At 44.5% G+C, this 24935-nt stretch overlaps 1 protein-coding gene across 2 annotated transcripts; it reads left to right on the top strand.

Annotated features, from left to right (window-relative positions):
- The first annotated feature begins 677 nt into the window (after window positions 1-677).
- On the top strand, window positions 678-23756 carry DIPK1C (divergent protein kinase domain 1C). Of its 2 annotated transcripts, none has more exons than XM_027451897.3 (4): window positions 678-1329; window positions 5607-6284; window positions 9340-9504; window positions 10250-23756. In XM_027451897.3, the coding sequence occupies exons 1-4, from the start codon at window positions 1141-1143 to the stop codon at window positions 10463-10465; spliced, it is 1248 nt and encodes a 415-aa protein (XP_027307698.3). In that variant the 5' UTR covers window positions 678-1140; the 3' UTR covers window positions 10466-23756. The 2 variants fall into 2 exon arrangements, with proteins under 2 accessions (XP_027307698.3, XP_027307699.3); XM_027451898.3 differs by lacking the exon at window positions 678-1329 and adding an exon at window positions 4594-5219.
- The last annotated feature ends 1179 nt before the right edge of the window (window positions 23757-24935 follow it).

The following is a 24935-nucleotide window of genomic DNA, read 5'->3' as shown; positions in this document are numbered from 1 at the left end:
GAGAGAGTAAACAACAGAAGATGTGGCCAGTGGCAATGATTCTGCCTCTGCAACACTTTGGAGATGCAAGTGTTGTTGTTCTCCCTGTTGTTCTCCCCACTGCCAGACCTACAAAGCTAGAGTAATTCAGCCATGTGTTTATCTTTCCGTCTATATGGTCTATCTGCTCTGTTGTGCAGGGAGGAACTGAAGTGAGCATGCAGAAGGTGTGGATAGCAGCAAACCTGCTGCCCCTTTGCTGTTCTGAGAGGTAAAATTCAACACCATCAATTGGCTTGTATTTCATTTTAATTACTTGTACAGGGAGGTGTTTTTCATGAAGCTGGACATGAGGGTACAGAACATGTTTTCCTGAGTCCAGCTCTCCAACAGTGAACCTTAATCTATTAACCCTTATCACCTTAATCTGTTAACAAAATGTGCCCCAGAGCATCTTACAGGAGGCGCACATTAAAACAAGCCCACTGAATTCTTTCCTGGCTCTATATCTACGGGCCAGGATCTGCTATTCTCACTCATTTGTGTCATTTACCCTCCGAGCGGTTTCGCTAATTGCGATTCATCTTCCTGGAACGGGACTGCAAGTAGCCTGAGGTAACTATCTGCACGAGGGAAAAAAAAAAAAAAAAGAAAAAAAAAAAAAAAAAAAAAAAACACGAATCTGATCCTTTTTTTCACCGTATCTGACAGCAAATCTGGGCTGCATGGAGCTGGGCGTTGAGTGCTGGGCGTTACGTTGAGCAGGGTGGTGGGACGGTGTGATGGTGTGATGGGCTCTCAAGGAGGGAGCGAAGGGAGGAAGAAGTGAGCCCAGTGATGTAAAGAGAGGCAGGGAGTGCCTGCACCTGGGCTGAGGAAAGGACGCCAGGACTTCGTGCGCTGCGCAGGAGCAACCCCAAACCCCACAGCCACAAACGGGAGATAAGCCGGGAAGTTCCTGCAGAACGGACAACTTTTTCCTTTTTTTTTTTTTTTTTATTTTTTATTTTTTTTTTCCCCCTCATTTAACGGGAGCTTGGCACGGGAGAGAGCAGCCAAAAGAGGGCGGACCTCCGCTCCGCTCCCCTCAGACCCACCGAGGCCGGCGCCCCGAGGCGGGGGGATGCGGCGCGGGGCCGGGGCGGGCGGCCGGACACCGCGATGAGGGGCGCCGGGGGCTGCTGGAAGCGGCTGCGGCTCCGGGGCCGGCGGCGGAGCTCGGCCGCCTTTCTCCTGGCTTGGGCCGCCTGCTGGCTGGGGCTCAGCGCCTCTCTCCTCGCCCTCCTCCGCCGGGGAGCCTTCCCCGGGCGCTGCACGGACGAGAGCGGCCGCAGCATCCTGGCCAGGCTGGTAGGTGGTGGGGCAGGGCGAGGGGAAGGGAGGGAGGGAGGGAGGACAGGAGGATGCTCCCCCGCCCCGGGATCCCCGTCCTGGGGTAAAATGAGCAAAAAAAGCAGGTTTTAGGGTTTGCGGAGCCGGGAGCGCTCGGGGAAAGAGGAGCAGCGTGGGTTAAGGCGCGCAGCGGGGTTTTGCTTCTTCTTTCGGGCTTTTCGTGGTGCTGTTGGGGAGAGGGGAAGGGAGGAATGCTGCTGGCAGTCAGACAATGGGCAGCAAGCAAGAGCTGCCCCCCAGATTTCCCTCGGCTCTGTGTGACAGAGGATCGCAGGGATGGGGAGTGATGCTGGGCACCGGGCTGCAGCCGGGGGGAAGGATCCTGCCCATCCCTCTGCGAGGACACAGGACAGTGGGGAGCCCCCCAGCTCCATCCACTGCCATCAGAAACCAGAGCAAATGGGTGGATGCAGACCTGGTGCTGGGTGGATGGAGACCTGAGGGCACTTTCCCTCAGGTTTGGAGAGGATTAGGCACGGCTGCAGAAGCTCAGGCAGAGCCAGATTTCAGGCACCAGTTTGGGAAGTTGTCTTCATCCATGTGTGGCAAGCACGGTCTGGAGGTTGTCTTCAGAAGGTCCTTCCAGAGGAATGGTAGCTGAGAGCACCGCATCCGTCTGCTTGCTTCGGTGAGTCTTGGACAGTAGCACCAAGGGCTGTAACCAGCAGGCTTCCCGAATAGCGTTAGAAAGGCACTGTCCTAGTGGAACAAGGAAAAAACGAGCTCGTATTCATCAGCCCAGAAGTAGGTCTTTGTACACCTTTGCAACGCTGCGTGAGTTTCGCAGCTCCTCAAAGTGCAGGTGGTTGCAAAACAACCGGGTGGCTTCAGCCTCACATCTTTTACAAAGCAAAGTCAACTTCCAAGGAAAACTATTTTGCCGGTCATCTGTAATGCATTCAGCAGGAGAGAAGATGAGGAATCATTTTAAACAAGTGGGTGACGATTGCATGGCTATATTCTCCTTCAGGTGGTATTTCTGAGGGTTTCTTTCCCTCTCGTAAGTAACACGTAGCTCTGTGTAGCTGTGCACTGCTGTGGGAAGGGCAGAGCAGCACCGTGTGTCTGACAGAGGCAGCTTTCAGCTCTCTGAAGGACCGCTTGCTGTTTCTTAACATCACTCCCACCTTCGTTTACACTGAACAAACTAAATCGCATAGTGATCAGTTTTGATTTTCTCTGGAGAGTTTCACTAATTTTGCTGCCTCCCCAAAGCTTGATTAGCATAGCATTTACATAGAAGAAGTACTTGATTACAAGACAGGACTCATTCTCAGGCCTGATTTACACACAAAGTGGCAGTGGTGCAGCAAATTATTTAAATTGATATAAATTCTAGGCAGAGTTTACATTAATTTAATTTTTTACATGAATTTAAACCCATCTTTTTAAAGTTATCTTGGTAAGTGAACTAAGGATATGAAAAATTATGTGGCCAAATTAAACAGAAACAGATGAGTGAGTCCAAGCCTCACTTATGTTGTGTTTCTGTGTCTGTCTCATCAACAGATCTCAAAGTGCAGCCATTAAGATAGAGGTGTCAGTGTGACAGACCATTTCTAGAAGATTTCCTTGAACTTCAATTCTCCTGTTTATCAGCAGTCATCACGGTGCTATAAAATCTTGTATGGTGAAGGCTGCAGTTAGTGCAAAGTGTCCTGGGTTAGCAAATTACAAAGAGAGCATCTTTTTGTTGCAGTGTAATCTGACTCACCTGGCTAAAAGTTTTCAGCCCACAAAAATGGGCTTTAATAAAGTAAATTACAAGCTAATAGACTGGGGAGCAAAACAGTACAACCTATGCCAGTAGGATGGAAGACTGTCCTGTGAAACTGCATGACTTTGGAAAGGATGTGGGGGTTAAATAATTGCTTCAGCATGAGCTACCAGTGCAGACCGTGCCTAAAAGGCTGATACGAGCTCTGACCGTATCCCAAATGGAGAATGAGGGAAGGGCTGCTGCCTCTCTTTGCAGCACTGGACCGTGGCACTCAGTTCTGAAGTCTGTGCTTCTAAGACCTATGGGGGAAATCAGAGAGAGAAATGGGGAGAGAATAAGAATACAAAAATGATGTAGGGGCTGATAAAAAGTAACCATCATAGTGAGAGGCTGATGATCTAAGCTTACTCAGTGTTTTGTGCATATGGAAAAACATAAACCACTTCAAGTTGGAATAAGGTGGGCTGAAGTACAGAGGACATAAAGTTGGAGTCAGTCTTTGCTGGCCTTTGAGACTGTAATGAACAGGAAAATGAGGACATTTTTGAAATCATAGAGTGAATTGTAACTCACTGTATTCTGTGAGTAGAGAAACTCTTGAAAGTTGTTCAAACTGCTCTGCTGCTTTTTGATTAGTTCAGGAAATCTTTCTGAGATTCTTGCTTGCATTGGTGACCAATGGAAAATGTTATTTCTTTAGGGACAATCTGTATTTCATCACCGTGAGAGTAGGAACTCCTTGGGCAATTTATGTTTGCAAAACACTGCCCAGGTTCAGTGCAAGAGGGATCACATTCAGAGACTGTTTGTCAGATACTGGTTGAAATGGAACAGGAGACAAGTCCCAAATGGCAGCCAGTTCAAAAAATGACTCAGCTCCTATGCCTAGGACATGTGAGACTGTTTTTTCCATGACTTTTTCTCATTAATGCCATTAATAATGACGTGATGGCAACACAAGAAAACAGGCTGCACGTTCACATGCTTGACTGCAGGTCTTCTGGGCACGGGTTCTTCTAGATGTACAAGCCTATGGGCCCTCCAGGAGTGAATGTGGTCGATAAAGGACCACGGTAAGACTGTCCACAGGGGCAAGGGTTCACCCATGTGGACCCAATTACAGGACTGAGCCCTGATTCTCTTAATGTAGCGGAACAAGAATTAGGTTGTGGTTTTCTCAGTAGGAGAGCAAGGATTTTAAGTGTAATTATATTTAAGCTCCAAAACAAAATGAAAAAAAAAATCCTTCTGCTTGTTATCTTTTCTAAAATTGCCTAGCGTTCCAGGCAGCAAGAGTTGCTAAACTACTTCCACAGAGAAAATCACATTTCCTACTTAAAAAGGTAGAATACATTTGTATTGCATTCATAGGAGCGAATTTTCAAAAGCAAGATCATTGACCTGTGTGCTCTGAAGTCTGTGGGCAGCCCAGTGAATGTGCTTGACCGTGCTGATGCGGATGTGGATGCAGATGCACACATGTGCACCCCCTGGGCCAGGGGTCGGGACATTCATGCCAGAGTTTGGCTTTGTGGCTCCCCTTGCTGGAACTGAATATTTTCTTTTGGCTGTGAGAATATTGGAGTATAGGTCTTATGCTTATCTGACCAGCCCTCGGTGAGCTGTTTCAGCCAATTTAGCTAAAAATTTAGCTAAATTAACCCTTTCCTGCTCCATTCCTGGATTTTAGACATAATCCCGTGCCCGCTCCCTGGTGTATTTTTAACCCTGGGCTCCGAATATTGCCTGGCATCAGAATTCATTCTCCCGGTGCACACCTCAGAGGCTCTTCTAAGGAAATGCATCCCTTGAATTTTACGCTCGTGTTTCCTGTTTATATAGCAGCAAGTCACAAACGAGGCGGGGGTCAGGCAGACGTTGCAAGTATTCCACGTGCAGTGGGAGCTGCCAGCTCACTTAAATGCAAGCTCAAATGCCAGAAAGCAAGGAAGGAGAGCACTGTCAAGCCTCCTCCCAGCTGTTTGGCTTCCTACACCACCACGGTCTGCTCCCCTTCCACCAGAGAGCGGTGATCACCCCTCTGCCGATTCCCCCAAAGCAGTCCCTGCAGCTGCACTTCTGAATGCCCTCAGGAATATAGCAACTGCCTACACTCTTGGACGTGATGGTATGGAAACAATTACGGGGTGAGGGAAGGACTGGTGGGGGAATCCTTGCAGTTCTCTTATGAATTTACAGTGGCCGCTTAACTAGCAAGCAGAAAAGTAATTTTGTTATAAAACATGTACAAATTTAAAAATTCTGAGAGTTCTTGGCCCAGGAGGTACTGCGTACAACCTCTTTGCTTCCAGGCAGTGCAGAGGGAGGTTCTTACAGCTTCCTTCAGGGCATCTCCAGCACAAAGCTGACACATGCAGGACTGCTGAGGGTCCTGGCTATCCAGCTGTAGTTTAAGTGGGGATGTCTAGGTTACACTGTGCTGATTCTCTGCCTTTCTTCTAAATGGTCCAGGGGCATCTGGTTCTGCTATGGTTATTCTTCTCTTTTGCTCCAGTGTCTTGACTACAGCAGCGGAGTCCTGACCGGCGACCTCTGTGAGGACCTGTGTGTGGCACAGAAGCTGGTGTACAAACACTGCCTGTACTACGACAGGGGGAAGAAGGTCATCCAGGCTGACTGGAGAGGCCAGCCCATCATCCTGAAATCCAAACAGGAAATCTTCTCCAGCTACCAGCACCTCAGCATGCTAGAGGAGGTGGAAACGCAGGATATCACCGAAACGGAGCTCCTGCTGATGGCAGCCCTGGAGGTCAAAAATGTTCTGGGCCTGGAACTGTCCAACAACACCATGGGGCCCCTGTGGACAAGGAGGAAGGGACCCCATTGGAAAGCACAGGTGGCCAGCATGTGGTCCTTGCTCCAGCAGGAGGAATATATCTTCTTCAGTTTGCTGCAGGACTTCAGCAAACATGTGCTACGAATTATTGGCTCTTGTGGACACTTCTATGCCGTGGAGTATCTCACAGCTGGACACGCCTGGCACAAAACTCTTTTTCCCTTGGAAGACATGGCTGGTTCCTCCCTTACTGGCCACAGAAGCAGAGTGAGAGCCATCATTGACATCGCACTCAGCTTTCTGGACATGGTGCAGCATTTTGACAATGATTTCTCTCACCGACTTCACCTGTGTGACATCAAACCAGAAAACTTTGCTATCAGGCATGATCTCACGGTAAGCTGGGGCCTTGGGGCTGTGTTGCAGTGTTTTGAGGTCGAGTTCTAGACTGAAAGGGGCTGTGCAAAAAATGACAGGTCTCTCCTCATACAATTTTTGGCCAAGCTTTTGCAAAACAAACACATTTTAAAACCGACAGGGGAGCCCTATTACTACGTTTTGTCATCGTAATATGTAGAGCCACATCTGAGAGCACTAGATCCTGCTGCTTGTTTTGGGGGCTGTTTATTCAGTTCTGACTTGTTTCACCTGCTCAAAGGTACTGACACTGACGGGGTCGTATCCTTTGGACGCGGTGAGGGATGCCTCCCAAAGGCAAGGGGATCTCAGAAGCTGTGAATGAAGCTGTAACCTGAGTCCTGGCAACTATTTCTGGCAGTGTTGCTGAAAGGAAAGCTGTTAGAGCCTGAACACTACGGCTGGATTCTCTGCTCTGACACAAAGGGAACTCCCTGCATACAAACATACACATCTTTTTGCTTTAGTGTTCAGATTATCTGATCTGGAAACGATTCGAGGACGGTGAAAAGAAACTCCCTGGTACTGCTGCTGTTTGACTTGTCATTGTACGGCTGTATCTCTGAAGTGGATAATTGTAAATGTTTTCTAAGAGGTGACATATCTCACCACCATATTGCTGAATATGTATTCAGTCTGCGGACAGAAATTCCACAGATTTCAGTGGGAATTGTGTCCATGGACTGGAGCCACCGTGTAGTAAGTGTCTGAACCAGACTTGCCGTTTGCAGTGACGTCGGTGGGGTTTCTGCACTCGGAGTGCATACAAAGTGTTGTCAGGAGCTCGAATGCTATTATCAGCACTCACGGACACTCCAATCTTTAGAGCACTAGATAAACATTGCCTAAGCTTATAGCCATTAAGAGCAATTAGAGTGCTTCCCCTTCATCTTCCCTTCACTTACGTTGTTTATTCAGGTGCAATACAGCAGCTGAAGAGGGAATGGTTGGGGAGGTGTAGCAAGAAACTAAGAAAAGCATACCAGTATTTAGGCAAAGTGGGATCTGACAGAGGTTCTTCAAGGCAGGCTTGCCCATCCTTTTCAGCTCTGCCGGCTGTAACTGCACATGGCTGAGCACACGCTAGAACATCTGCTTTGCTGCCTACTTAGAGGAAAATGATTGCACTTAGGAGAACAGGAAGGATATTCGATGTGTCCTCCATTGCAAATCCTTTTGGTGAGGCTTGGTTTTCCAGAATTCTCTCATGACTTCTGGGGTCCAAAGAGACAGAGGTTGCGTCACCTTCTGGTAGACCAAAGCATTCTAATTTAGTATTTTCTAAGAAAAATAATTATAAAAAAAAAAAAGAAAAAAAAAAAAAAAAGAGCTGCTGCTTTGCTTACACATGGGTCACCCAGCTGTACATTATGTACAGACCATTATGTGATGGTATCTCCAGCTATCACCCCACTGGGCTCAGAGGCAGGAAATGCCTTCAGCCAGAAAGCTGAGGGGGGAATTAGAGATAGTTCCTCTTGAATGACTATGGGAGGAGGGCAAGAAGTGGGAACCCTAGGCTGCTTTGTCATTTGTCTCCAGAGTGGGCTCCTTCCTGCATTTCCTTAGGACTCAATACCTCCATCATAATTTCCAATCATTACAAAATCAAGACATAGCTATTTACAGGTTGTGTCACCCAAACCTATCTGTACAGCATCTGGTTGGATGCCCAAGCATTTTTGTAACAGGTGAACTGCAGTGAAAAAAATGACCCCCTTTGCAGCTGCATGTTTGAGAACCAGGGCTCTTTTTTCCTAGCAGAACAACAGGTGAGATTGTCACAGGTGCTCAGTGCTGGCAAAGACCCGCTGGGAGGCTGGTGCAGTGACCATAGGACTGGAGAAATGCTTCACTGTTTTTACTGTCTCTTTGCCTTGCTACAAGAATCTCCAGTTGCTACAAGCTGTTCATATCAAATCTGTAGAAAGTTTAAGGAAGTAAAGAAAAAAAGAACAAAAACTGCCTTTCCAAATGTGTGAAATTGCCTAGGCTATGTCATGATTATCAAGCTGTCCAAGAAACTTAAAAATACTTGAGTTTTTAAGCTATGCCTCATCTTTTTAAGATTCCCCTGGGGGCAGGGGAAAAGAAAAAAAAAAATAAAATAAAAAGAATAAAATGAAGATTAGACCTTCCTCTTTTGCCTGTGGAAGGTTTGCTTGGCCTTCTACCAGACCAGACATCTTTAGCTGCTGGGGTTGATCCAGCTGCTGCTCCAGCCACACAGTTCAGCTTCCCGTGTAATTTTGGAAGGTCGAATCTCAAAAATAAGACTGTCTTTTGGACACAAGTAACTCTGTTTTGCCCAGGTCCCTGTAAAAAGTATTTCGGCCTCTATGAGAGTCTCTGAGTCAAGGGTCTGAGTGTTAAGCATGGCTCTGAAGGAGTGCTGGCGGCTGCTTTCATAGCACTGAGAGGAGACTGTGTTCACTGGGCAGCTGCCACCCCGTGACAATAACAGTGGCAAACACTCCCAGCTTTCAGCAGCCTCAGGGACCCATTTCTACAGCTGCTCAGGTACCACTGGATGCAATGGCTGGTCTGGAGGAGCCATACCAGGGGCAGGTATTGCTGTGCATCGCAGCGCTCCTCTCCACAGCACCAAAGTGTAGTCTGAAAGGTGAATTGTGAAACGAGACCATCTGGCCTGCGGGTAATTTTGCAGTATCACATAATTAAAAGGTTGAGTTGCCATCTGCATAAACTGTAACAACAAGTTAATCAATCTTCGAGGTGGATAGTCCTGGTTTAAGGCAAATCAATCCAGTTGACCTCAGGGACGCACATACTGTCCGCATATAATTTTCCCTTTCCTGCTGTGGTAAGCACTGGCTGCTTTTGTTTAAGAATTGGTATTCATAAGACCACTGCTGCTCGGTTACGCTGAAGAAAGCCTTTTCATTGAGATTCTGGTTCACCACAGGCACATGATCTCAGCACAGCATTTCCAAGAGAAAGGAGCAAAGGAATGCTTGCTCAACCCTGTCCAGTCTGTGCTGTGCCGGTTTTGATGGCTTGTTTTTATCCACAGGTGGTGGCCATCGATGTGGATATGGCCTTTTTTGAGCCCAAAATGAGGGACATCCTTGAACAGAACTGCACAGGAGATGACGACTGTAATTTTTTCGATTGCTTTTCAAAATGCAATCTGAAAGTCAGAAAATGTGGAGCACAGAGAGCCAATAACAACTTGCAAGTGAGTAGACACAGCTGCTTTATGCATCCATTTATTTTACAGTCACATTGACTATAAAACGTATGGTATGTACGAGGACACCGTGCAGTGCAGATAGACACGTTTTTAAATGTGGCCACATGAGTGCCAGTCCCATTCAGAAATCCCATCTTGGAGCAGCAAACAGACCTTTATATTCACTAGCATTTATTTGCTGTGTTTCCATGTAGCTGGTACAGACGTTGTTTGCCCAGTGCCTCACGTGTGAGTAGAGGCGGGAGGAGCAGGGCATTATCATTACTATCATGAATTTGAGGCTGTCTACCTGTAAGCAGTGGGAGGCTGTGGCTGCTGTTCTCCACTCTCCAGACGTAGTATGGAGATAATACAGAGAAAGTGGTCCATGGGTTTCCTGGCCTCGGATTGAGGTGTCCTATAACTCACCCAAGTGGTGCTGCTGGGATGTGCTCGCTCAGCACAGAGGCTGGGGGGCACAGCTCGGCTGCACTTTGCTTCCCAGCCTCCCCATCCTCACCACTTGTTATGCAGAAGAGCCAGAGCAGCCTGAGCAGAAGGGGGATTCCTCAGCTAGAGAACAGCCTCTGTACAAGCTCCTTTTCTTTATCTTCCTCTGAATGGCTGAAGGCATTTTTTTAAATTCAGCTGCTACACGAGTAGAGACATTTTGCTTCAGTCCCGGGGAAGAGGCAGCGCGTTAGTTACAGCTCCCACAAGACAGCAATCTGCTCTTTTTTGCTTTCCTCAGGTCATTTGTGACAAAATATTCCGCCGCTGGTTTTCTCCCAGCCTCAGATGGCCGCTGGTTTCCTTCCCCCTGCAGCCACAGCTGCAGAAGGCTGTGCAGGAGTGTGCAGAGCCGGGGCGTGTGGATGCTGCCGCGCACCAGAGACCCCTGAAATCTCTCTCCAAATTGTACCACCTGCTGCGGGTCAGCCAGCGAGAACTGCTGAGGGCAGAGTAGACACAAAAGGCACAACTGCGAAGGCCACAGCACAGCCAGTGCTAAGGGACACCGCGTGCGAGGCAGCCTGTGTTTTCTGTCCCCATCCTTCACCCCTCCTGCCCGCTGCCTTACATTCACAGCACGAGGACTGGTTTTCTGCTATGCAAATGAAATTCATGGCTGCAGGTGCAGCACGTCCTGTTAATATCCTTTGAAGTGTGAAATTGTTTTACTTTACCTGATTCCACTCTTGCTTATTTTCCCGAGCTGGTGCTAGTGCATCTGTCTGAGTGCTGGGCATCCACTGACGTGTGGGTGGTGCTCTGGAAATGAAAATAGTACAGCACATCTAATATCAATAATTAACGCAGTGGATGGATGGGTGTGGAGAAATACGTGCATGATGTTTATTTTTATTTCACTGTAGAATAAAGACCTTAAAAGCGAGGACAGAGTTTTCTGTATCAAAAAAAAAAAAAAAAAAAAAAAAAAAAAAAAAAAAAAAAAAGAGAGAGAGAAAGAAAAAGAAAAAAAAAAGTTCAAGTAGGGAAATGCATTGTTATATGAGTGAAGGGTTGCTTTTGCACAAAGCACTCCTTTCTGATGTCCCCAAACGCATTTTCTCTGGTGTGCTGCATTACTTGTGCCATAGCTATTTTACTGGGGAGAAATTATATGAGAATGGGAGAAATTACGTACTCAGGGCTTTTCTAGAGCAAAATAATTACTCTCATGTTTAGTTCCCATGTGGATACTCATATTCTGCAGTGGAGAAGTATGAATAGTGCCACTGAATTTTACCACGTGAACAAGCCCTCAGGCACTTGAACATCAGAGCACTTGATAAGAGGCATTAGTTTGCCAGAGAGCAGAATTACCCAGGAATGCCAACAATCTGTCCTTTGCACTGAAGAGAACAATACTGAGACCCTGTGATTTCTTATGCAGTTTTTTTTTTTTTATGAACAAAAGGACATTTTCAGAAGAATTTTTGATCTTGCAATCAGTTACAAAATAAAGGTTCCTAGATTTGTTTAAAATCATTAACTTTTCCTTTAAAACTTCATAGCAGTGTCTGGACAATCTAACATGCAGGTTCAGAAGACATTGTGTATATTTAGTCTCAATATTGGGTAATACACCCTTGAGCTCTTTTTGGCATGAAGACCTTAAAAAACCCACAAACAAAAATAAACCAACAGCCTGTGATAACCCTAAGCTCAGAAGGACTCATCAGTATTAAAACTGACATTACTATTTTGTGGATGTGAGACATGTAACAATGCCTAACCTTTTTTATCTTTATATTTCTCAGCATTATGATGGCCCTGAAGCCTGGGAGCACTAATTATAAACTTCTATTAACTAACATAAACTTCTATTTCTGGGCAGCAGTAGTTCTTCACAGTGATGTTTGCTGAAGTGACTGCCTGTGACCAGAAAAATGTGAGCTGTTTAGGAGGGCCTGTTACTTAACCAAAACTAGCTCAAATTTTCAAACTGGCATTAGTAAAAACAAACAACAAAAGTATTTCTTGCAATAAATGACTGTAATTTTAAAAACCACTCAAGTATTGAAAAAGCTTATGGAGAGTACAAGATCAGCTGCCTTGCCTGCGGCTGTACTGAAAGCAAACTGCTGCCCAGCCTGAACTAGAACTGCAGAGCTCCTGGCTCATCAGGTTGTGTTCAGCCCACACTTCTCCTCTAGCCTGGCAGACAAACAATATTTCACTATTTTAAGATCATCCTTTGCAAAAGTAGGAAAACAAAACAGAATAAGAAGAAACATGAATTTCAGAGCAAGTCCTGTTCTAAAGCTGTGAAACTGATAGAGAAAATGTTTAAGGATAGGTTGTGGGGAAGGGCTGGGGACAGATGAAGTATCTCAGAATCATGGAACCAGATCAGAATCAGAGTCACAGAATATCCTGAGTTGGAAGGGACCCACAAGGATCAATGAGTCCAACTCCTGGGTCTGCGCATGACCACCCAAGGCAGAGAGAAGATGAGCAAAAAGAGACAAGGCAGAAATAGGAAAAAATACATCTTACTTTGTGAAGACTTCATTTATGAAGCAAATATGAATAAACTGGTGTTTAATCTGGGGAAGAAAAGACTGGGTAAGGCTGCACCTCGAGCACTGTGTTCAGCTTTGGTTCCCTCAGTACAAGAAGGACATCGAGGCCCTGGAGCGTGTCTAGAGAAGGGCTACGAAGCTGGTGAAGGGCCTGGAACACAAGTCCTGTGAGAAACGGCTGAGGGAACTGGGGGTGTTTAGTCTGGGGAAGAGGAGGCTCAGGGGAGACCTCATTGCTCTCTACAGCTACCTGAAAGGAAGCTGTGGGGAGCTGGGGTTGGCCTCTTCTCGCAGATATCTAGTGATAGGACTAGAGGGAATGGCCTCAAGTTGCACCAGGGGAGGTTCAGGCTGGCAATGAGGAGACATTTCTGCTCAGAAAGAGCAGTCAGGCACTGGGACGGGTTGCCCAGGGAGGTGGTGGAGTCACCGTCCCTGGGGGTGTCCAAGGAAAGGACCTGTGTGTTAGATTGTCCTTTCCCTGATCCTGATAATCATTTTCTCCTTCCCAAGCCTACTGTAAGGGAAAAGGATGCATAATGCAGACACATCATGCTTCATAGCAGTGCTGCACTCCACCATGGCAGGGTTCCTCTTCACAATTTCAGATTTGCATTTCAGTCATGTCAAATTTCTATTGGCTGTGATGTTTCAGATTTAAAATGGGAGGGGAGAAGGAGGATGTAGTGAAATGAAATGCGGTGGCAGCAAAATGCAGGTTGGATGTCACTTTATTCAGAAGATCTTTCTTCTTGGCAGGATTTAGGAAGGAAAGCTGCCTAAGAGAGCTTTCTCCAAACCCTTTGGGGCTTAGTTGCAGCCACTTCCACCCAAGAGAGACTTCCTTCCCCCATGCCATGCACTTTCCCAGATCATTAAGTTTCGTTTCTTCTTTTCATTATACAGAGAGCAATCCTAGTGAACAGTGCCTCAAAAACCTCTCAGTAATAACACAATAGGATTATTTGTATGTGGTTGGGTTGTGAGGGTGCGTATCACTTACGCAGCCAGCTCCGGCTGGCTTTGGTGAAGGGGGAGACGAGGTGACTCTAAGAGATTGTGTGAACACAGGGCTTGATCCTCCACTGTCCCGTGCACCTTGCAAAGTCACTCAAACCTGGGGAATGGGAGAGAAAACCGCTGCCACTGAAGCCAATGAAAAATTTCAACTAATTCAGCTAAGGTACCAATGACCAAAACAGGAAAAAAAGAGCACAGTTCCTTTTCCTCCTTATGACAGAAAGAAAAGAAAATGAAGACAATGGTTTAGTCCCATTTGCCTGAAGGAGGCAGATGCAAACTACAACCATTTGAGAATGCACTATTTTACACCCATATTTTATGGCAAAAAATGAAAGATTCCTCAGCCCGGTGCTCCCTTCTGACAAAGCCCAGTTCAAGCTGCCTTGGCAGCAGTGGCTACCAAAAACAGCCCTGGCATAAAGAGATAACCAGCTGGCATGCACCTGGAGGTTTGGCTAGCCCAGATGGGCACTGAATGGAAGTCCTGCCTGCTGCTGGGCCTTGGCTGCTTGGTTTCTCCTACTATCTCCAAAGCAGCTACGTCTCCATACAAAAAAAATAATATAAATAAATTAAAAAAAAATCCTCTTACATAGGTTTACTAATAGCATTTGGCTGTACTGGAAGTGGCCACTCAGCCCAACAAGTCTGTTCCCTTTAAATTGATCTCCACCCCATCTCTTTGCCTGGTCAGTCTGTTCCTGAATCCTCTCCTCCCTATAAAAGTGGCACTACCTCTTAATTCATTTCTATCACTTGCTGCGTTAGTGCCTTACTCAGCAATTTCCTCATGTATTTATGGCTCTCTGGGAAACAGGAATGACATTAAGTCATTGTTTATTCCTTCTTTGCATCTCCATTAACAGCAGGTGTTTCAGCTCTGCAATAACCTTAATACACTATCTGCTCCCACAGTTTACAAGAGGTGAGTATGGCTGGAAGTCCACTTCCTAGCCCACTTGCCCCAAAGGGTTTGCATGGTCTGCTTTGTGCTTTTGGGGTCGACATAATGGTGACTACCCCAGAACAGCAGGTCATCACTATGGCCAGTATTTCATGTAGAGCCTACCGACTGCCTAGTGTGAGTTCACTGTCAGCATTCAGATACATTGCTTGAGGCAGCAGTAGATACAAAAACAGTTATTTGGGACAGAGGGAGAAGAGAGGGAAGCGTTTATTTTCTTTTGATTAGAAACAATGAATAAGCAATTGCTACAGATGAAAAATGGGATCAGGATGTTGCAGGAGTTAGGGACTCCTCACGGATTTTTCCTTTTCCTTGCTTGAAACTGTGGACCTCAAATGCCCTTTAATTAAAGCCATATACCATGCCACTTGTCTCTCAGCAGTTCATACTGAGATATGCAATGGGTAGGACGGTGATAAATTGCAGCTTTTATTAAGTATCAGGCTGGGACATCGGAGCCTCGTGCTTCTAATAACATCTGGACAACCAACTCTAAAAAAAGCCCAGAACTGGTATCAGTGGAAGTGTGCAATCAGCTCAGCGACCTAGGCAGATGCTGTCAGAAGCCCAGAGCAAGCGAATGATGAAATCCATCTGTTGAGGCTGATCTGCAGTGAATCCAAGCAGTAAGCAGTCACCCGCCAGGAGCTGCTGGCACTGTCACCTTTCCAGATCCTCAGTGAAACCGGGAGAAAGGCTTGCACTTTGATTAGGCTTTCAGCGTCAGAAAAAGGCTGCAACATGTAGAAAATGGAAGAATGAGTTACTTGGAAAATGAAAATCTGGGACAACTAAGCTCAGAATGAAAGCTAATAAGAGACCCTGTCCTGAAAAATCAGAGAACACCAAGAAATTGATTGTGGGAAAAAAATAAATAAATCCCAAACATTCCTACCATATTTCTTCAAAATATAAAGAACAACAGCACAGGGGGTGCAGTAATGATATCTCCAAAGTAATTCATGGTATGCGTCTAAAGGTCTATACAGCAGATTTTTGACATAATACAATGATGTTTGCAGGCAGAATAAAATTATTTAGTGAAAGCTTTTACTAGTATGATTTACATACATGCAGAAAACTGCCCCAATTACCAACATCTTATACCACCCAAGAAAACAGGAGAAAAGAGGACTTTTCTCAATAAAAGTGTTGTATGTTTATAAATTACATTATGGCAAAATGTTGAAATCTCTAGAAAGGCTATGATACATTATCTTGCGGGGTTCTTTAAAGTTTTGATAAACTAGCATCCTGCAGGCTTGGGCCCCTAAACAGCAGAGTGATTGCTGAGCTCCATGAAAGCTCTGGGATTATTTTGGCCTTCTGAAATATGCTTTGAGCCTCTTGTTCTTTAAACTGCAGGGGCTTTTTCCTATACTACAAATGTGCGTAAGTGGCGACGGCAGCCAGAAGGATCTGCATGTGATCCAGTGCATAATCACTTCCACAAGCATCTGCTGCTAGTGCTTTCAAGGTACACGTAATCCAAGCCGGAGACTATTGTGAATACCTCTCATTTTCCCTTGCTGGTTCCTTAATGGTTTGCTTGCAGCTAGTTAGAAACAGAATTCCCCCCCCCTCCCCACTTAAATTGGTCATAATCTCTCCAAGATTCATGATGCAGCAGGAAAAGACCAAACTCCATTGAGTTCAGGATGGGTTCATTCTCTTAAAGGTACGAGATGTCAAGTTACGGGAAAGAACAAAAGCATTTGCATAATTAAAATACTACACTTCTTCCCCATTCAAAAGAAAATAAAGCAGGTGTTTTCTACTCCAAATTTCACATGTATTCCAATGATTTCTTTTCCATTTCTGTGTGGGACATTTCAGGCTGTCCATTTTCTTAGGAAATAGATTTTTTCCCATTATGCTAAGAAAGGTAATAGCTAGAAAAAAAGTTTCCTTCATTTTTTATATCTAGTTCAAGGATTATTAAGCACCATTCTAACCTTGCAGATGACAGTTATCAGTGGCTAAATAATTATTACATGAAACAATGACCTGATTAATAGACTGGATATATAGCACGTAAGTAAGTATCTGTGTAATTACTCCAGTGTTCAAAATTTAGCTTTTAATGTGATCATACCAGTGGTATCTGATTCTAGATTGCATACATACAAATAAATGTTTTGCCAACCTTAGATTCAGATATGCTTTCAGATGGATTAAGAGTACAACTGGCTCTTGGCAAAACTGTGTATCCAGACTTGAACACAGAGGAACAACAACAACAACAACAAAAAAAACTAACAAATTTACATCTATGATGCTTCCTATAGTCAACATATTTTATTTATTTATTTATTTATTTTGGTGTAGTAAAGGCAGCACATATGCACATGGACACTCCTGCATCTATTTGACGAACTGCAGTGTCATCTAACAAATGTTCAGTGAACATTGCACAAATGCCCAGTATTTTTGTTTTTCCTACCATTTTCTATGTAAATCAGGAAAATGCGAGAGTAATATGAATGAACATCACACACTACTCAGAAATAATGAAAAAATAACGGAGCACTTAATCAAATTCTGCTTTTTTACCCATTGATTTCATTGCGATATTTTTTACATGACTAAAGAGTTAAACTTTTGGATCCAACTCACATCTCCAGCTCTTAGAAGACATCAGGTGAATAGTATTATATTAGCCAAAGCAAAATTGCTGAAGAGGCATTAGTTAATGCAATTCTACTGCATTATATACAATATTTCCATTGTCATTTCAGTAGATACCTCTCTAAAACGAGAAGTAAAGCCAAGTCTTGGCCAGCAAAGTGACAAGCACCACGGAAATGCCTGCAATGGGACTCTGTGTTAAATAGCAGGGAGAAATCCTCGGTCCCACCTCGGTCTTTTTGAGTTTGTTTTCCCTTGCATATGTACCTAGATGAACTCACATATGGTGTTAGGCATGTTTTAAGGCTCAGGCTGTATCACACTACACCAGCATAATTCACTGACATGTCAGTGTTTGATCTTGATTCATGTCACCAGGACAGCAGAAGCCCCTTGCATTGTAAGTGGAAAGAGATAGGGGCATCAGGCACGTCAGCAACAGGGCTACAACTCTGTTCACACCTCAGCCACCTCCTCTCAGCTCTAGGAAAGGGCAGGGAGCTCCAGGACACAGGCTCTTCTTTTCTTCTCTACCTGGTATGACGAGCAGGGAGATCAGGCCAACCCAACCCACTGGTTCAAGGTGGTAACTCAGCTGAGTACCCAGTCATTTTGTCACCCACTTGTGCACAGAAGGTGGTCCTTGGTACGGTGGTCTGCAAAGTGAGAGGGCAGCAGTGTCCTGGTACCTGGGACACGGGGCAGAGCTCTTTCTCTCAGGCTTTCTCAAAGCTTTCTTGGGATGATTTCCCAAACAGAGTCACCCAAGAGCACTCATAAATCTTGAAGAAGCCTCACATGTAAAAGAAGTTAAATGGCGAAGACAAAATCAAAGCATTTAAAGTGAGTCTTTGAGCGGAAACCAAGATTCCAGGCTGGAGGGTCCTGACAGTGCTGACAGTGAGCATTAACTCTCGTAGCTCTTAGGGCAAGTTCGCTAGGAAATAAAAGCCTTTTCTCTGCTAGGTCTTAACAGGCTGCTAAAGGGTGATCCTCTAGCTCAGTTCCCAGTCCTGTGATGTCTCCACCTGGAAAGCTTCTTTCATAACTTTCACAAATCGGCACCCTTGTAAGCCAGCGAAAGACTGGAGCCTCAGAGAAACACTGCATTCGTGCCAAGAAGGGCAGTGAAATAAAACAAAGCAAATGCAGAGCCACGGAAGTGCCTTGTGGATTGATTTCACCCCATTCTCACAGCTCCGGGATTTTGAAAGCCTCGTGCAAACATTGCTGAGAAAAACCTGCTATCATAATGTAACCCACTGCAAAAAGATTGTAGGGGGGAATTTAACACCATCTGCTCTCCAATGTGGGAGACATAAGATTCGTCTGAATACTCTCCATGACATAAGGCAGCTTTTATGGAAAGTGTGAAGGAAGTGAAAGAATCTGCTGGGCTCCCTCCTTTCACATTTTAGGCAGCAAAGCACGGTAGGGCTATGTGTAATTTGTAGTCCAGGAGTTCACAAAGCTGTCAGCCAGGTCAGATGCTGTCTCTGGAAGCGTGAGGAATTACAGTGCAGGCACACACACACCTGCTAGGGCATCTGGATAAAAGCCTGGTAGCTGGAGTGTGCAACTACGCAGCCATAAATATTTAAAGGAGCTGCTCTGAGGATACGTCCTCAGGCTGCGGTTCTGCCGGAGCACAGAGCAGAGCTGGAGCAGTGACAAATCGATAGGTGTGGGTTTTTAAAGGTTGTTTGTATGCATCTCTGTGGACAGTTCTGGGACTATCAAGTGCTATTAAATGAAGAAGATAATGGTGGCTTTTTATTAGAAGAAAGCTGTACCAAACAAATACAGCTTCTCTCTTGCATAAAGACAGGGAAGATTTTTATGAGAAGAGGCTGAGTACTGGGCTTCTTTAGCCCTATGAAGAGACTTCTGTCTACAACTGAGGGGAGCACATAAAGAGATGCAGCCAAACTCTTCTCAGAAGCACATGGTGGCAGGACAAGAGGCAACAGCACAATGCAGAAAATGGGAAATTCCAACTCAATATTAAGAACAAGTTTTATAATGTGAAGAAGGTCCCAAAGAGGTTGTGGAGTCTGTCTTTGGAGGTATTCAAAGGTGTCTTGCCAGGACAAGACCCCAAGAAATCTGGTCTAACTGCCTGATGAGCTGGAGGTAGGACTAGGTGACCTCCACATCTCAGTACCTGCACGCATCCTTGTTAAAATGCCAGCCACACAAGTTAAAAATCAGAGAAACATAATGGTCTTTTGTAACTGGTATTACTCAAAATACCCAGATGTTTCTTGCAGCTATGGATATTTTTATGCAAGGGGGCTAAAAGCACACATTTGGTCTCTACCTAGCAAGTTCTCCATCTGAACTTCTAAGACAATATGGCCACATTTTAAACATGTTTTTGTTTCTTTTGGGCTAAGTGGACAAGAGCCCCAGTGCTAGGTGCTGTGCAGGACCAGCACAATGTGTGTAATGCACAACGCATGCCTGAATTTGCACTCATGTTTGGACCTCTCTACACTGCTCTATAAAAGACCTTCAGGGACAAAAATGGATATTGAAATCATCTATGTCCACTGCAAGACCTCAGTGTGGAAAAAGATCAGAATCAAGCCCAACAGTTTGGTGTCCTTTGGTGTGACTTAGCTACGTCCTCCCAAACAGAACCTCAGTGCTGAGAAAATCCCACTGCTCCTTGTCTATCTTAGATGAAATTGGAAGACAAAGGATGAAAAGAGACCAGTCAGATGCTGGAGGTACGAAGACTTTAAAAGGTAGCTGTCAGGTAGCTAGCAGAGAATTGTGAAATAAATTCTATAGAAATAACAAAATAAATGCATTTAGTTGTGCAGATGAGTAAGACGTAGTGGGATCCTAAATTATGTATCACTCTTGTTAAAAGCTTCAATATTTTCTCCCCAGAGAAGCAGTACATGTGGCAGATATAAAAGTGTTTTGTTTGTTTGTTTTGTTTATTTGTTTGCTTGGTTTTCAAGGCATTACACCAAGTTGCTGCTTTCAACCACATGTCAGAGCAGGGAAGAGATGGGCATGTATCCATCTTGCCTTCAGGCCAAGCCATGTAACCAGAACTGGGAGTACAGGCAAACTTTCTCAACCTCCCCCTCCCCAGTGTAATTGTGTAAAACCACACTCCGCAGTTCTGTGAAAAGAACAGTGAAAAGATCACGCTTCATGTGTCCATTTATCAAGTGGAAAATTATTTTTAATGTACTCCTGAGGAAAGGTAACAGGTAAGTACCAAGTGTTCTCACGCTCATTACGCAGGGGTATAAGTCAATCTATAAATCAATAGCTGGCCCGACGCCATTTGCTTCTGAATGGAAACCTACTATATTTTGCAGAGTTATGCTCACAGCAGCTGAACTTCAATGCTAAGCAGTGTGTAGCTATTAGGAAAAAAACAGGCATGACACCACAAATCACGGAGCCCCTGATGAACATCTCCGCACATGGCTGCTTCTTCTAATCAGCAGCCGAATTTAATGAGACACCTGCAGATTATAGACACTCTTGCTCCAACATAAATTGCCCTGAGAGCACAAAGTCCTCTTTTACAAATATTCTCCACTAAACCGTAAGCCACAAAGAGTTCATTGTCACTAATCACATACTCCTCATTAATTTATAATTGTATGAAACCATATTTCCCTGTACGTGACCTACAACAGATACAGATCTGAAGATTAAGTCAGAGGCTGTTAAGACCTCCTAATTAGTGCAGTTTTCAACCCTTTAGTTTTCACTAACAAATCAGGGCCGGATACCGTGAAGCTGACTCCTTACAATGCTGCAGATAGAGTAATTTTTTGTCAGCCTGGTCCATACTGAGTGAATAAGGGCAGGGAGTGTGTCCTGTGGGTCTGTAGGCAGCTCGGGCTGGCAAGGATTCCTCCTTGGCTCGATGCTGCAGTGCTCCTGGCCTGCCTTTCACTTCCATGTCGGTCAGGGGCAGCCCCAACCTTCAGAAAACTGAGAGGCAGCTTCTCTGAATGCCAGAAATCATAAGGGTTGTGCACACCTTGTCCTGTGGTTGCCTTACTACGAGTGCAGAAAAGAGGCGGTAGCAGCTTTATTTTCCATTTTATGTTCTTTGCTGCATAGCAGAAGAAGCAGAATGACATCTGCTAAAGAGAAAAAAGAAGAAAATTACAAAAACCGGCTCGTCTGAATTAGTGAGCTCAAAGAGAAAGAAAAAGCTTGTGGCTGAGAATTAAGGATATTTCTGTCTATTGAGTAAGCAGTTGGAAATCACTGGCATGAATTGCTGCACCTGTGGTGCGCCCTGGGCTTTGTTATCTTTGACCAGAACATGGCAATGCCACAGCCAAAATCCTATCAGACTTCTCTGCTTGCTCTGTTCAGTTGGTGTCTCAGGCTTCCAAGGAAATTGGCTGAGCTGTTTTGTTACCATTGACAACAGCATTTTGACTTTTGAACACCTGGGATGAATATTTTAAGGATCTTTGGTGTAATTTTGTTGTAACTTGTAAATGTCTGATAGTTACCATAAGACTTTCCTTAGAAGGGTCCTCAGAAATTGTTGTCACGTTGCAAAGTGTGAACAGTGCTAGCACAAGCCTGCTGCTTGTAGGAGGGAAAAGAAGAGCAGCAGATTTGTGGCAATAGTTAGTAGAAGAGCATTAAAATGCAGCATTAAAAAAAAAAAAAAAAAAAAGTAATGGAGACTTCATCCTGCTCCTCTTTTGTTGTTAAATATAATCTGCTTGTCAGTGTCTGCCTCTCCAACATTTCATATCCTCTTCCCTCCATGGACAATAGCTGCATTTCACACTGTGCCAGCTGCTGTAAACAGACCCATCGGCAGTGATGTTAATGGGGTTGTGGTTTATTATGGTGTCTGAGAATCTGGCAGAGAACACTTTAAGCTGTGGCTTCCCCTGATTTATGAAATGGGACATGTCAGGGAGCCCCCACACATCAGACAAACTAGCTGTCCAACAGCCCTTGCTATCAGGAAAGCTACAAATGCTCTCACAAAAGCAGTCCTGGTGGAGCCGCAAGTATCTTTTGCAATATACTTCTTCTGGGGAAAAAAAAAAAAGGCAACAATTTTGTATTCCTCTAGCATTATTCAAGAAATTCCGATCATCGGAATAAAAAACTGTCAATATTATTTGGAAAATGATTTTTTTTTAATAAACTAGGTGGAACTTTCTCAACTAACTGTCGTGTAAGGGAATTGTTTTAATGGGATGTTCATTAGAGGAAACTTCTTTTCAAAGCAGTACAAACCATTGAGGGGAAAATTAGCATTCAGATCCTCACTGGCTGCAGTCTGGTATTGCTCTGATGACAGACCAACATCTTGCTGAGGGCTGCAAGCAGAGTCACACAGTCAAGTTGTGTTTGGACATATACATTCATTATCTGCTATCTTGTACTTATTACCTGTTGCTTCAGGGCAGACAAGCATGGAGACAATACTTTATCTTTCCTTCCTGCAGAGAAGGAAATTTATTTTTAATAATGATAAACAAGCAGGTGACATCCAACACCAAAATTCTGGCCTTTCTTAATAAACAGTATCAAAGCAGTCTACAAAAATACGTTTCAGGCTTTAATTGAGCCTCAGTGATTCAAAACCTCAGGACTATTGCTAAGGGTGTCTTTACGTGCTCATTTCTGGCTGAGCACTGGGCAGTCTTTGTACCTCCTGCACTCCAGGGCCAGCCCAGGGGGTCTCCACTGTCATTACAACTGAGTCATGGTTGTGCAAGGAGTTAGTTGTATTATGGGCTGGGATATCCTGATACAAAAGTTGACAGGCTGATGCTCCAGCTAGGTACGTACATGCTTCTCCAGGCTCTGACGGAACTTGTAATCCTTGCCTGAACTGACCTGTTGAAGGACACAAAATGCTTGGAAGAAAGGTAGGAATGAAACCCCGATCTGTGGGATTGTAAGCCATCACTTTTAGCCCAAAGGCTACAATTCTTGTCCATGCCTTGTGTTCCCACCCTGGGGTGACATCCTGCCTGCCCAGCCTGAAGTCCTGGCTGATGTTGATGTTGGTGGCTCTAAAGCACCAACCGTCTCCATAGTCTGCAGCACTGGGAGAAAATCAGTCAATGGGATGTCTGTGAAGGAAACAGTGCCCAACACCTCTCTCCTTCAGAGCTTTTTGGGGGAGGAGAGGAGCTGCAGCCATACCTCTGCTACAGCTGCAGGAACTCAAATTAGGTTAAAAAGGTTAGCTCAGACATTGAGATCAGCCTCCCTGGGGCCAAGGTCAAGTTTGGTGCAAGTTCACTTACTTCCCTTTTCAGGCTATAAAGGTGAGGTGGCATTTAGCTGTGTTTTAGGAGAAAGTAGGTGGTGAAATGTGTTGACACATACCTACAGTGAGTACGGGTGAGGAATTAGATGAATAAACATCAACTATGTGTCCAGGGAGCAGAGACCCTTCTTACCATTGGTGGAAATCACAGCAGGGAAGGCCCAAATTGACTCAATTAGGAAACACAGAATACCTGAGGGGCACAAGAAAAAAATGAAACTTTGCAGGAAATCTGTTCATGCTGAAGCCACAGAGTGAGCCGGGGACCTGAACCACTCACCAGCATGGATCAGAGCCAAGGAAAACAGACAGCCATATACGAGACATTATGGAAGATTTGGGGGATAAATTGCTCTAAAAAGTGCATTGCTTCTTAGGACTGGGTTCAAGGGCACTTGAAGTGTTATTTCTTTTGTAAAGTTTCCATAGCTGGCTGCTTGGGGATTTTCTAGTGACTTTGTAAAGACTGAGAAATATCAATCAAACAAAGCAAAACCTTTCTGAGAAAATAATAATAATTAAAAAAAAAGGCAGAACAAAAACAACACCTGTATTTGTTTTGAGAAATATTCACAGAAACAGAAAAAGAGAACTGAACTAGTGTATATTTCTGGCCAAATTGCCTACAAGGGTTAACGTCTAGGATCTGCTATTTTGTGCCTGCTCAGCAAAGATTGTTCTGCAGATGCCAACATTTTCATACCTAGGAGTAGCCCTAATGTGTGACCTGCCTCAATGTGTGTATCCCCTAAGTTCCCAGACTCTTTTGTGAAACTGGTGTTGTAGAAGCTCCAGCTCAAGCAATGACTTTCAGAGAACAGATTCACTATTTGGGAACCAGGCAGCAAGAGAGGACTTTGAGATGCAGAATCCCAAATAATATTCAAGATTGCTTTGCTGCTGTGAAAGATGCTCACTGTGCTGCATAAAAGAAACTCCAAACTCTGATGCCACTCCTTATACTATTTAGAAATATGGGCATGCCCTCAATTAACAGAGATGTGAATGCTTTTGAAGTAATGTTTAATAAAATCTTCATGGATTTCAGTATTGAAGAAAAAAACATAGCTAATTCATTTAAACATTTTATTTGAATTGGCATGAACAATGATTCTGGCATTTGTTGTATCATTAGGCTTCTTCGTTATATAAAACCTTCCTATTTCATCTTGCATATAATTTTATTTCAATTACTGTAATGTTGGTTGCAACAAAACACACATTAAAAAATCAGTTCGCCTTGAATAAGTCCTTATAAAAAACCCTCAGCATTCTGCTCTGTTCATTCTTGATAATTGATGCATTAATGCACACCTGATTTAAAATGCATGGCACAGATACAAATCACAGCAAACCAAACCGCAGTCAACATTTCCATGGCTCCATGCTGTGTGGTGCAGTGCTCACCAGCTGTAACCCAGGGGCTGGTATGATATGTGGAAGTCCTCATTTAATTTATTGAGAGTGAATAGGCTTCCCTGGGAGCCGGGCA

This window comes from Anas platyrhynchos, chromosome 2, assembly GCF_047663525.1.
Source record: "Anas platyrhynchos isolate ZD024472 breed Pekin duck chromosome 2, IASCAAS_PekinDuck_T2T, whole genome shotgun sequence".
Classification (NCBI taxonomy): domain Eukaryota; kingdom Metazoa; phylum Chordata; class Aves; order Anseriformes; family Anatidae; genus Anas; species Anas platyrhynchos.
The sequence above is the reverse complement of the archived record's forward strand: the minus strand, read 5'-3'. Positions and strand labels throughout refer to the sequence as shown.

Excerpts from the sequence above, each read along its gene's own strand:
- DIPK1C (XM_027451897.3), top strand. The coding sequence starts at position 1,141 with ATGAGGGGCGCCGGGGGCTGCTGGAAGCGGCTGCGGCTCCGGGGCCGG. Across the intron at positions 1,330-5,606 it reads GCAGCATCCTGGCCAGGCTG|TGTCTTGACTACAGCAGCGG; the intron begins GTAGGTGGTGGG and ends CTTTTGCTCCAG. Across the intron at positions 9,505-10,249 it reads GAGCCAATAACAACTTGCAA|GTCATTTGTGACAAAATATT; the intron begins GTGAGTAGACAC and ends TGCTTTCCTCAG.